The sequence below is a fragment of the Argopecten irradians genome, chromosome 14 (genome assembly GCF_041381155.1).
Source record: "Argopecten irradians isolate NY chromosome 14, Ai_NY, whole genome shotgun sequence".
Classification (NCBI taxonomy): domain Eukaryota; kingdom Metazoa; phylum Mollusca; class Bivalvia; order Pectinida; family Pectinidae; genus Argopecten; species Argopecten irradians.
The window spans coordinates 20,813,276-20,827,993 of record NC_091147.1 but is presented as its reverse complement, the minus strand read 5'-3'; the positions used below and the strand labels follow the sequence as shown (position 1 = coordinate 20,827,993).

At 35.4% G+C, this 14,718-nt stretch overlaps 1 protein-coding gene across 1 annotated transcript in view; it reads right to left on the bottom strand.

The window, feature by feature from the left end:
- Positions 1–14,225, bottom strand: part of LOC138308344 (IQCJ-SCHIP1 readthrough transcript protein-like) — a 103,054-nt gene extending 88,829 nt beyond the window's left edge. The window contains 1 exon segment of the mRNA XM_069249337.1: positions 14,165–14,225. Within this exon segment, the coding sequence (XP_069105438.1) occupies positions 14,165–14,205 (41 nt within the window). The 5' untranslated portion in view covers positions 14,206–14,225.
- Between the last annotated feature and the right edge of the window lie 493 nt (positions 14,226–14,718).

Below are 14,718 nucleotides of genomic sequence, written 5' to 3'. Positions count from 1 at the left end.
CTTGGATAGGTAGCAAAGTTGATGTACATGGTTTGGTGATAAATGCTCTGTGTTGAATGTATGGTTGGTGACCAGTTGGTGGACGAGTGGTTAAGATGTACCGACATATAACCACAAGCCCTCCCCACCTCTGGGTCGCGAGTTCGAATCCTATGTGGGGCAGTTGTCAGGTACTGACCGCTGGTCGGTGGTTTTTCTCCGGGTACTCCGGCTTTCCTCCACCAACAAACCTGACACGTCCTTAAATGACCCTGGCTGTTAATAGGACGTTAAACTAATCAAACCAATGGTGACCAGTTGGCCCTTCTTATGATATTCAACCAGCTCACTTTTCCTTTTCCTGATGCTTATTGAAATCCAATTCTCCATCTGGATTAATATCTCTTTCGCTCTTCTTTTGGACACAGCAATATTGATATTTCTTCGTTTTATGGAAGAATTAATATTGCAAGTTGTAAATTCACAGAAGATCTTCCTATAAACTGCTTCTTTGACTGGGAATTCTGTATCTAAAAAGTTCTTTACCACGGTACTTTAAAAAGTTTGAACATGATCTTAATATTGAGCTTTTCACTTAAGTATTTTTTCTTTGATTTTAAAGAAGAACAATGAGATTGCATGGTAGAAAAGGATTTGATATGACTGTGAATGAAGTAACCGTGAGGAAGTCTTGTTACTCGAGGACTGTTTTCCTCTTTAAAATTTGATCACATCAGCCTACAAATTTTCATGAGAGTTCCTTCGCAGAGCAATATGTCTATTGTTTTCTTTACGATACCAAGGGTTTTGAGGAAGAACTGTTTGCAAATTAAACTCTGTGCTTTATTTCTCTTACTCTGAAATGAAAGGCATTAGATTTCTTCTTCTTCAAACCACATATTGTGTCTATCTGTGTGACATATGAACGTACATTGTTTCGAATAATCTCCCAGATTCCAGAACACTGATTGAACACTTGTATCTACAGTTACTACAGTTAATATTTCCAATCATCCGCTTCCCTTTGCTTCATGTATAAGCTTGTCCTTTATTCGGCAGACATTTCCTCTTATTTTTCTTCCATTCTATAGGCTGTGACTTTCTCTTTAGTAGAAGGCTTGTATATATTGCTCGCTCCTGGGATGTAATACTCTCAGGCATGTTAGAGCAGTCTGTGGTTGTTATTTCATTTCTGAGGCAGGATTGATTTCCATCTACTTGTATAATAAGTATGGAGACAGGGTCATAATGGTATTTTCCCTTTATTGCGACACATGCTACTATCAGCCACTCTTTGGCACAGGACTGGCTCAACATCAGTAACTGGGTTTTGAATTTTGCTGGAGTAAATACGAATGACCTTCTTCACTGTATTTGCAAGAGCAAGAGGGATGCGATAAGCTAATTCTGTACTCCAAATGCCTGATTCACGGAGTTTGCCAACTTCATGATCTTGGAGATGATTTGCTATCCTATCGCACAGAGTTTCTTTAGATAACGATTGATCTTATTGAGGAAGCACAGCTTTCAGAAAACAATTTTCATCTGCATCGACAGCAATCCTCTTCCAATTGTGTCTATCGAGAAGATGATCCAGTCCAGCCTTCTGATAGTTTTCAATGATTCTGTAATTAAGCCTTGTCTGTCATTGCACATTAGAAAATGTTTATAATAAACACTGTTACAACCTATATATGGTTATGACAGTTGTTTTTATTACCTGCTAATATAATATATACTAGTATTCTACAGAAATGTATGTGCTTTCAATTTTAAAAATCTTAGTGGACATTTTGAGATCTTATCTGTATGTAAATTTGCTTTTTTTTAATTATTTTGTCTTGATAAACGGACAAATCACCTCAAAATTAAAATATTACAGGTCCGCACTTTTAGAATTTGCCCTTACCAGTATATCAACTTGTTTTCGCGAATTTTGATTAGAGTTTACAAAAATAAATTGATTCAAAAGATTCAACAACAAGAACAGCAAAGATCATTACATAAAATTACCAATATGAAAAAGTCGTCGAATATGAAAAAAAATTCACCATGAAGTTTAGTTGGTTTACAGTAGATACAAGAAGCGTGATATCAATAAAATTTTGTGTGAAATCATGTTTGTAGAAAATATTGTAACAAATTACACGACATAAAACACCTACATTTACAACATGATCTTCATCAGGAACGCCCTATACCTGGTCTATAACTTCTGGTTTTATACCCTATATCAAACCCATACTGTTCCATAATACCCATTAAATCTGACTTCATTATGGCTTATCAGCATCTGTGGAACATTCACTGTTTCCTAGCTGTAGAAAACCTGCAGGTTTCCAGTAATAATTCTGATGAATCAGGATCTACTGCTGGGTAGTATGATCAGACAAATTATGTATTGACTTGCCTCATCAATCAAAAACAGACGATCAGTGGCTTTGAAGTAGGCAGCATTACATTGATGTTTTTCTCCATTATAGGAAAGCAGGTCAGACACGATTCCTGCAAGGATTATAGAGGTTACTCCATATTTCATCCAATAAAAACACCCGTGTCCTTAAAACACTTCATACTTGTAGAAGAGTAAAACACATTTATAATGAAGACACTAACAACAAATTCATGGTTATAAAGTTGTGTTTTTATTTCCCTCGATCTTTATGAGTGATATGTGTACAACCAACTATGATTATGACGTAAAGTGATTTTGTTGGTCCCCAGTGGTTGTTGCCTTGTGTTTCACTATAGGTATTTAAAGTAAGATATAGCCCCTAATCTTTCAGTTTCAAAATAGACATGATAACCTGGTTACACCAAGCTAAAGTAATATGAAATCACACTCTGTAGATAGTAAGTTATAATGCAAACACCATATCATGCATGCAATTTGACCTTTCCTGACCTTTGGTGACATAGCTGCAGAGACCTTACGTGAGGTCAAGCATCACCATAGCAACTCATGGGATGTGTTCACTTGTGATAGTTTGTGATAGCCAATTATAGAGTTAATGTTGACAAAAACAGGAATTCAGACTCCAATAAGTACTTGGTGACTTTAATATTACAGATCAGTGGCACTTCTGAACACTTGTCACCATCTTTTTAATATTGACACTTTCTCCTTTAGATTTTTTTTGCTCATTTTTATTCCTTTTCCTGCCTTGGGAGGGGGGGCCCAAAGGCTGAGTGGTTACAATGTCCTGACATATCATTACATATTTCCTCCTTCACAAGTCTATATACCATATGGGCTGGCTACTTTTGCCAATTAAGTACTGTACTGACCACAGGTCACTGATTTTTCTACAGGTACTCCGGCCAGCTTTTCTCCACCTCTTAACCATGACATTTAATCATTAAGAGACCATGGCTATTAATAGAATGTTATTTAAACCTATCAAATCATTTCTTTTAAACATTGAGTTAAAAATCATCAAGTTAGATTGCATTTAAATTAAATGACATTAAATATAATCTCAAAATTATTAAGGTAACTGTTTAGAAAACAAATTATTTCTATCAATCAAAACATTTTCTGAGAAGTGTTTTGTAAGTTTAGAGAGCAGTGTTACTTTCAGACAGTGTACAGTTGGAGGGCATCGATCTATTGACCAATGCCAGACTAGGCTAGCCTGCTTTATCACGGTTGACCTGACAAAAACAGAACTTTATGTTAAATCACTCATTAACAGAAAGTTGACTAGACCTGACAAAACAGTCCACAGTGGTTCCTAATGCCTGCTTCCTGTTTTAGTGCATTCAGCAGTTAGGTCCAACATAGATGATGTCAAATAAGTATTTTGGAAACATATATTTTTAATTGGTGGATTCTAGAACATCTATAAATAACATATTAGGCCATGTTAGCTCAAGTCTCTTGGTAAGTGTTTTATTTTCCAGTATAGCATTTAACCAATTAAAACTATTCTACTCTACATTGAATTGAAGTGTATAGAAGTTGGTCTCCTTTAACACAACATTGTAACAAGTAAGAAATAATCTTCCTTGATACCTAGTCATTGAATTCTTGTAAAAGGGCACTTGAACTTTACAAATGTTCTGGATACAATAACGATCATCTTCAATGTTTAAGTTTTAAGGTTATAATTACAAACACATATAAACTTAACATATTTCCTAAATTCTTACCTCAACACTGTACCATAGAGTTATTTCCCCTGAAAATTTTTAATCAACATTCCTTGCGCATCAAGTTGACAAAGTGTTCTAAATATTACCTTATCATTATTTTAATAATCACTTTCCAAACATTCCAAGTTGTACCGACTATTAAATAACAGAAAACAAAATTACTTGGCCATAAATCAACAATATCCTGAGAAAAACAGGGAAGCAACATCCATCAAAACTTAGGAATTTTCATAACAAAACGTAATTAAAGATGCTCCACCGCCGACAGACCATAAATGATACTCATCATTTGAACAACAATTGGTGTTTAATCGTGTATATATATGTCTAATTAACACAAAAAATAATATGAAATAATTTATTTTGCTTTTGGTGCATGCGCAGTCAGAACTTCATTCTATATAGAACATAGTGCCACGGAATTTTTTCGGGATGCAATTAATTATTTGTAATATTTTTATCTTGAAGTAAAATTAGAAGCTCAAACTTTCCAATGATGGTAATGGTGTAAAGTAAGTAACTTTTGTAACTGAAGAAAAATACCAAATCGTCTGATCCTGTTTTTAATAGTGCAAAAAATACCATTTGTCAGCGGTGGAGCATCTTTAAGTAAAAAAGAAATTACTTATTGTAATAGGTCTGAATCGAGAAATTAGGGCCAATTTTATAACCTTCCTTCACTTGATATAGACAGATGATCAGACCATGACGGTCACATAATCAAGGTTCTGTAAAAGATATCTGTGGACCCGTATATTGTGACTTCGTATATAAAAAAAAGAAAATCGTAAAATATTTACAAACTAGTATTACAGATATATCTGTCATTGTACAAAACTGACTAAATACTACATGTATGTTCCATCCACTGTAAAATCATTGAAAAATATGAGAAATATAATGAGAAAGTAATCTTTGTAGAATAAACATGACCTATCATAATTCATGCTAAAGTGCATACCGAAACAATGACATTTGTTTTTGATTAACACATCCTATTTTTTTCAAATATCACAAGAAACAAAACATAGTGATTACAGGTATCATGATGATCTACTAGATATTTCTTATTTCCCCTCCCAAAGAGTTTAAATGCACTCTAACCCTTAACACCCCTCTAACCCCCCCCTACCCCCCCCCCCCCCCCCCCCCCCCCGCCTCCTCCATGACTTAACTTATAACTCATGGTCATTCAACCCTGAAAACACATTTAAACTCTTCTGTTTCAAAGCCTGGAAGAGTTAGTTATGAATTTTCAGGGGTGACTCGAGTTAATTTTAACCTCCTCCTTCGATCTACATCTCCATTCCCTACCCACCCAACGTAATTCTTTAAATGCGTGCAATATCCAGCTTAATTTACTTTATACAGTATATTATACTCACATGGCCAGTGATAGATGTGTCCCAGGATGTTAGCCTGTCACTCTAACCTCCCAGTACCAGGCACTAGCTCATTACAATCAATAATTGACTTGAATCCCCAAATATTCCACAGCCTCATTCCATTACAGACAGTCGAGTTGGAATCATGGCTTTTCTTTATAACATTCTTCTTCTATTTAATCAATTCCTTGTGAAATGCGAGGATTTTCCAGGGCAGAACCTCAGTAGTTATACTTCCAGAACCAATGTACAAAAAGCAATGTTCCCTATTGCGTAACAACAGTGATCAGACTCCGTTTATCGGCAGTTTGTTTCATTTTTTATAGAATGATAAGAAAGCACTGTTAAATTGATTTTAGATTCAAGACATGTTCTTTACGTAAACATGTATTTATCGATACAATTGGCAGAGAGATGCAGAGCTCCAACCAAGGCTGCATGTCTCTACACACAGACAGAGGGATATAATGGAAAGTAATTTTCCATGTTACAATTATATAATATACTGTCCTTTCCAGAAAAAAAAACTTCAGCATTTTATTAGATAGAGTCTGGTGAAGATATAAATCTAATCAGCAGACAATTTTAATCATTTCAAAGATGTTATTTCATTATCTCAGTGGAACCAGCAAATACCTCATATCCATTAATTACCACATAATCAAGATAACTCTCATTTATTATTGACCTTAAGTGAGGTTAAGTAAACGACTTACTAACCTGGTAGAATCAAATGATAACCAAGTTAGAAACCAGATTCTGAAGTCAATATGTGTATTGCTCTATGGTAATTATCACTAGAAATAAACTTTATTTCTTTTACATTGATTATGAAACAAGTAATACAACTTATGCAAATCACTTTCGATGACCTGGATGTAAGCGTGTGAGGGGTCTCAGTATGGGAGGAAACCGGAGTGCCCAGAGAAAACCCACATGATTGGGCAGGTGACCCCTAACCTCTTCATGTCTGTGCCGGGGATTGCTTCCCAGCTGGCTATGTGAAAGGCGAGTGGCTTAACCACTACACCACCCGATCACTCACCATTAGCACTGTCTTGTTCATAGGAAATCTGGAGGATTTAAACATCTAGGTAATAGTAAATTAACCTCTATTTTATGTAAGAAGGAGAAAGGGGGACAGTTCAAAATTCTTCATTTCAAAATAGATATTAAACATGTTGATACTGTAAACAAACTTATTTTCCCAGCAATCTAATTTCACATTTCCATGGCTATATATTGACTTTTTCACGGTGATTTTATTTCATTATGTATATAGAATCATTTGGTTCTTCTTTCATGGTTTATAATTACCGTTCACGAAATACTAATGATATGAAATTCGCACATTAAAGCAAACCTCATTTGGTGTTGTCACATAGCCCCCTAGGGATCAGGCTAGTGAAATGTATTTACGTATATGAAGCAGGTGATGGCATCTCTGGTCACTGATTGTTATATGTACATCCTTAATGAAATGTAATGAGTAGAAAATTCACCAGGAAAACAGCACACCAGTATAATTTGTACAGCCGACTGGTGGATTGTATTGCACCTACACACACTTTTTTTCAATTTTTTTTTTCTTTTTTATTCTTATCATAGTATGCATGAGAGGGCTGAATCTAAATGCAAAGACTTCAAACTCTGTGTTGTTCAGAATAAAGATTTGCAGCTTCTGAATCCCATATCCAGGATTGAATCCCGCTGTGCACGAGTATGGTGAGGTTCTAATGAAGTCTATAAATAATTTCTAAAGTGTGGTGAACATTGTACAGATATCTTTTGATGTTTACACTTTCAACATATATATTGTGACTCTTTATTAGACTGAAACAATCACATGTGATATTGTTTGGTTAGATTAGTTGAGATGTAATGACCTATTTACAGCCAAGGTCATTTAAGGATTTGCCAGATTTTAGTGGAAGAAAGCCAGATTACCCAGAGAAAAACCACTGTCCTAACGAGGTTAATTAATTAAGGAATAGATGTTTATTTTGTTGAGGTTATGAGGGTATAATGATAATGGAGCACGTGTAAATTGTCCATGTCAGTGCAAACTGTAAATATCTAGCAATACCTTGCAACTCCCCCACATGGTATTCAAATTTGAAACCCAGATATGGAGGGTTGGAGGTAATATGACGAGACATCATTAAAACCATTTGGCTATCATATATGCACAGCCCCAAATATGCTGTTGTCTGTAAACGGCTAGACTATATATATCAAGAGTAGTTATATGTTACAATGACCATGGTATGTTATGAAGTTTTGGATATCAAAACCAATATGAAAATTGATTAGTTGACTTTTTTATCAGCTAACTTTCTCAGAATTCTTCTACAGTAGAACCTGTCTAAATCGGATGTTAATAGGACAAGTCACACTGTATTACATCCCTTGTGGACAGCAGTGTACAATCACTTAAATGTGTGAAAGAGGATGAAACAATAATCATTTTAATTAGAATACATTTTCTTCATTTCATGTTATTAAATATATGTACATGAACCATTGCATATCCACTTATCAAACAGTTAAAATGGTTCATGTAAAGCTCGGTTGTACAAAGATCATGTAAACTTGATTGTCATGAACATATTTGGTCGTCATGTACAAACTTGGATGTCATATAAGAACTTGGTTATCAAATACAAGCATGGTTGTCATGTCAAACGTTTTTGTCATGTACAAACTTGGATAACTGTACAAACTTGGTTGTCATGTCAAACGTTTTTGTCATGAACAAACTTAATTGTCATGAACAAACTTGGTCATGTACGAAATTGGTTGTCATGTACAAACATGGTTGTCATGTACAAACTTGGTTGCCATGTACAAACATGGTTGTCATTTCAAACTTGGTTGTCATGTACAGACTTGGATGTCATGTACAGACTTGGTTGCCATGTACAAATTTGGATGTCATGTACAAACTTGGTTGTCATGTACAAACTTGGATGTCATGTACAAACTTGGTTGTCATGTACAAACTTGGTTGTCATGTACAAACTTGGTTGTCATGTACAAACTTGGATGTCATGTACAAACTTGGTTGTCATGTACAAACTTGGATGTCATGTACAAACTTGGTTGTCATGTACAAACTTGGTTGTCATGTACAAACTTGGATGTCATGTACAAACTTGGTTGTCATGTACAAACTTGGATGTCATGTACAAACTTGGTTGTCATGTACAAACTTGGTTGTCATGTACAAACTTGGTTGTCATGTACAAACTTGGTTGTCATGTACAAACTTGGATGTCATGCACAAACTTGGTTGTCATGTACAAACTTGGTTGTCATGTACAAACTTAGTTGTCATGTACAAACTTGGTTGTCATGCACAAACTTGGATGTCATGCACAAACTTGGTTGTCATGTACAAACTTGGTTGTCATGTACAAACTTGGATGTCATGCACAAACTTGGTTGTCATGTACAAACTTGGATGTCATGTACAAACTTGGATGTCATATAAGAACTTGGATGTCATATAAGAACTTGGTTGTCATGTCAAATGTTTTTGTCATGTACACACTTAATTGTCATGTACAAACTTGGTTGTCATGTACAAACTTGGTTGTCATGTACAAACTTGGTTGTCATGTACAAACTTGGTTGTCATGTACAAACTTGGATGTCATGTACAAACTTGGATGTCATGTACAAACTTGGTTGTCATGTTCAAACTTGGTTGTCATGTACAAACTTGGTTGTCATGTACAAACTTGGTTGTCATGTACAAACTTGGTTGTCATGTACAAACTTGGTTGTCATGTCAAACTTGGTTGTCATGTACAAACTTGGTTGTCATGTACAATTTGGTTGTCATGTACAAACTTGGTTGTCAATGGATTTCCAGTTACTGTAAAGTTGGTTACTGATAATCATATAACAGCTTATTTCCATTATTTGCAAATTTTGCGTTTTGTACTCAAAATTAGGATATTTAATTTTTGACACTTCATATGTTCAACATTGAAGAACAAGGGCTGAAAATATCAAAGTGCCAAGGCCACTCATAGATGCTGTGAATGAAGGACTCAAACAAAGGAATAAAAAAATGTTTTTTCATTTAAATATAGAATTTAGTAAACTATACATTAGTGTGCAGTGTTGAATTTCGGAGTTTAATAAAAAATATTTACGAAATACCGTATTTATTTTATGATATTTGAAGTTTTTCAAGAACAATAAGTTGAATAACTTATTATCCTGAAATAACTGTAATAAATTTTATTTCTAAATTATTTTTGAAATAACGATTTCAACACCAATGAAACCGTTCAGAATCTGAGTATCATTTTTTTATGATTCTTTATTAATTGCTAAATTATCAATTTCATCAATGTCTCTTCAAAGACAAAAAAATAATAAGTAAACATTTTCGTATCTTAATATCCACTTAACATTGAAGAATATTTTCGGAAAAATATAACATTAGAAATATCACCATTTCCGGATATGTTTTGGTTTCCTTTTTAGAAAACTAACATTGGTTGCTTTGAGGACTTTTGACTAATTAATCATGGCCAAATACTTTTGCCAAATAAAAGGTACATTATTTCATTACGTATATCACTCGGATTTCTTTTAAATTCACAAGAACGCTAGCTGTTAACATCAAGAAAACTTGTAATGTATCGGACTTTAGCAAGTCTTCAGAAGCCTAACATTAATAGTACGTTACTGGTTGGCGAGATATTAATGTGCAAAACATTTATCGTGTATTTTGCTTTGGCAACTTTTAATTTATAATAAAACATGGCCATAATCATTTGTCAAGTAAAGGATACATTATTTGGTTACTTTTAACAGTCAAATTTCTTTTGAATTAATTCATAAGAACGCTATCATCAAGAAAACTTCCTGCAATACATCGGACTTTAGCAAGTCTTCATAAGGCTACCGTACATTACACGGCAATATAAGTTCATTTGTCACTTTAAGTTGCTCGTACATAAATAGATCTATATTATCATTATATTTTGTAAGTTTATGTTGATAGATTTGGTACTTTTTCCCTTTCAATATACCGCAGTTGTCTATTAACAAAAGACAGAACTTCCAGTTACAGATCAAGGGAGGAGGCACGTACTCAAAACTATTAACTTTTACTGCGCAATAATATCCCATATATAGTTCGTCAATACAACCAACACAATAAACTTTATAAGCGTTATAAGAACTTTCTTTTGCAGTTACCTTCCTAACATTTGATTACAATAATCGATCATTAGCATGAATTACGTAAAATTTAAATAAACATGCACAATCCAAAATCCACCGAAAGTCTGTCGCGGAGGAAGACAGCGAAGAAGGCGTTGTTCATGATTTTCAGAGGACCAATGTTCTTGGAGTAACACAAATATCATAGAGTCCCAACTGAACACTTAAAACACTCCTTCCATGGTGTATACGTATGTACAAATTTTATGTCTGTGGTTTTGAATATTGGGGTTTTATTTTTTCATACCATCAAGTATTACGTGAAATGAACAAAACAACTTTTAATTTTCATCGCGGAGTGGTTTCATTGTTTTGATGTGCACAGGCTCTCCGAGCGTACCTAAGAATGCTGTTTCACAGCATCAAAAACTGTATAATGTATCATATATCAAGTATGTGTTACAAGTAACTTGTTTAGTAAAGTTGATTTATTGTAGCACAGGATATGATTGACAACTATAACACTTCAAGACCATGTCAACACAAAATATGGAAGAAGGAACACTTAATTATTGGGATGCTATATTTTAGGCTTGTATCATTGGTTGGTATAGACAGGTTTCCAGATTATACAAGTCTCAATGATTATAATTAAGAACAAAAATGCAAATTAATTATACAGGAATAATTTGACAATAATCCAGATTTGACAAGGGCTAATTTGGACAGGTTATAGAGCAGCAGCTATATTGCACATCTGCCATTGTATTTAGGATGCATCTACAATACCTGGTATATTGTTTTAAAAAACAGTAAAACTAGTATGTTTCTTACTTAATTGCTACTAAGATAAGATGAAGAAAGAGTAGAGGGTCGAGGGACATCATTCAGGATGATACAATCCAAACTTTATCCCATAACAAAAATTTAAATACAGGTGCATGTAGTTGGACACCATAACAAGAGATCCCAGAGGGATCTTGGCGCCCACCAAAGATTGATCTATGTCTGACAAATGAAAGAGGGATCTTTTCTCTGCTTTTCAAACTTACAATTCTTTTTTCTGCTTTTCAAACTTTAAACTATCAAAATCCAAGATGGTGGTCGCAAAATGCAATAGGCAGAACTAGGGTCCTAGAGGAACATACATATGATATTTGAGAACAATCCCTTCAATACTTTCTGAGAAATAGCGGTAACAAACTTTAACTATCAAAATCCAAGATGGCCACCGGTCGGCCATCTTGTTGACCTATCAGTCCCAAAATGCAATATGCACAACTGGGGTCCTAGGGGAACCTACATATGAAATTTGAGAAAGATCCCTTCAGTGCTTTCTGAGAAATAGCGGTAACAAACTTTAACTATCAAAATCCAAGATGGCTACCTGGCGGCCATCTTGTTGACCGATCAGTCCCAAAATGCAATATGCACAACTGGGGTCCTAGGGGAACCTACATATGAAATTTGAGAAAGATCCCTTTAGTGCTTTTTGAGAAATAGCGGTAACAAACTTTAACTATCAAAATCCAAGATGGCTGCTTGTCGGCCATCTTGTTGACCGATCAGTCCCAAAATGTAATATGCAGAACTAGGGTCCAAGAGGAACCTACATATGAAATTTGAGAAAGATCCCTTCAATACTTTCTGAGAAATAGTGGTAACAAACTTTAACTATCAAAATCCAAGATGGCGGCTGGTCGGCCATCTTGTTGACCGATCAGTCCCAAAATGCAATATGCACAACTAGGGTCCTACGGGAACCTACATATGATATTTGAGAAAGATCCCTTCAATACTTTATGAGAAATAGCGGTAACAAACTTTAACTATCAAAATCCAAGATGGCTGCCTGGCGGCCATCTTGTTGACCGATCAGTCCCAAAATACAATATGCACAACTAGGGTCCTAGGGGAACCTACATATGAAATTTGAGAAAGATCCCTTCAGTGCTTTCTGAGAAATAGCGGTAACAAACTTTAACTATCAAAATCCAAGATGGCTACCTGGCGGCCATCTTGTTGACCGATCAGTCCCAAAATGCAATATGCACTACTAGGGTCCTAGGGGAACCTACATATGAAATTTGAGAAAGATCCCTTCAGTACTTTCTGAGATTTAGCCGTAACAAACTTTAACTATCAAAATCCAAGATGGCGGCTGGTCGGCCATCTTGTTGACCGATCAGTCCCAAAATGCAATATGCACAACTAGGGTCCTAGGGGAACCTACATATGAAATTTGAGAAAGATCCCTTCAGTGCTTTCTGAGAAATAGCGGTAACAAACTTTAACTATCAAAATCCAAGATGGCTACCTGGCGGCCATCTTGTTGACCGATCAGTCCCAAAATGCAATATGCACTTCTAGGGTCCTAGGGGAACCTACATATGAAATTTGAGAAAGATCCCTTCAGTACTTTCTGAGAATTAGCCGTAACAAACTTTAATAACTATCAAAATCCAAGATGGCGGCTGGTCGGCCATCTTGTTGACCGATCAGTCCCAAAATGCAATATGCACAACTAGGGTTCTAGGGGAACCTACATATGAAATTTGAGAAAGATCCCTTCAGTACTTTATGAGAAATAGCGGTAACAAACTTTAACTATCAAAATCCAAGATGGCTGCCTGGCGGCCATCTTGTTGACCGATCAGTCCCAAAATACAATATGCACAACTAGGGTCCTAGGGGAACCTACATATGAAATTTGAGAAAGATCCCTTCAGTACTTTTAGAGAAATAGCGGTAACAAGAATTGTTAACGGACGGACGGACGGACGGACGGAAGGACGGAAGGACGGACGGACGGACGGACGGAAGGACGGACGGACGACGGACCACGGACGAAAGGCGATTTGAATAGCCCACCATCTGATGATGGTGGGCTAATAAAAGAACATCAAAACTGTTTGACAGGTTAAACGGAAGTACAGTGAAACTCAGTTAATACGAACACGAAGGGACCGAGATAAAACTTCCGAGTTATCCGAGTGTTCGAATTAAGCAAGTTCTCTTGTCTGCTGATTATTTCTTTACATGGTGTATATATAGACTAGTTCCATGATGAAAAACAATGTGAACAAGAGAGACGTCAAAATTGCCGAAGCTAGTTGCAAAATTAAAACAAGAAAACCTAGATACATATTTTGAAATGCCGGTCTACTCAGAATTATGAAAAAGAAATCGGCATTTCGGCGATCTCGTTGTCCAAAAAAATCTCATTTCGAGTTATAAGAACATTTTGAATACGATTTTTGTCTTTCGGACCCAAAATTTACTTCGTATTATCCGAGTTTTTCGATTTTACCGAATTCGAATTACCCGAGTTCTTTAAACAAAGATAAAGAGGGAACTCGGCCAGGACCATCAAAGTACTTCATATTAAGCCGGGTTGTCAAATTATCCGAGTTCGGATCAATTCCACTGTAAGTCTATTGAAATTCTTGATGAAAACTTACTTTTCCACTAACAGTTCCCCTTCTTCATACTGAGCCAGCATCTTCTCCAGTCGTGCCTGCTCCTCCTGAAAGTCAGCAGTGTTTATTGAATAGGCATGAAGACTAAACATTACCATCAACACAAACACATGAATATTAATATTTATCAATTATGTGTCTTATATTAGGCTTGTGAGATAGCTGCACTATAACCAGATACCATCAAATACTGCCCTATAGTGAATTCACTTAGGGCCAAATATTATTATTTGGCATTAAAACATCTCGAAAGATTACCACAGTTAAGAGCCTTAAGTCTATGATGTATGTAATTTTAAAATGAAATCTGGTTGTTGTGAAAGGATAGCATTGCTTTTTTTATTGTTATTTTATGCTTCATAATACATTTAATTGTATCAGTTATAGTAATTCAAATGTACAGAGATATGATTTATATATCCCTCAATTGTATATTTTTTTATTTTAAAACTATGCATTGCCAGCTCTATTGTTTTTACACTAATATGTTGTTCAAACATACTTAGCTGCATCTGCTCATGTACACTATACCTAGC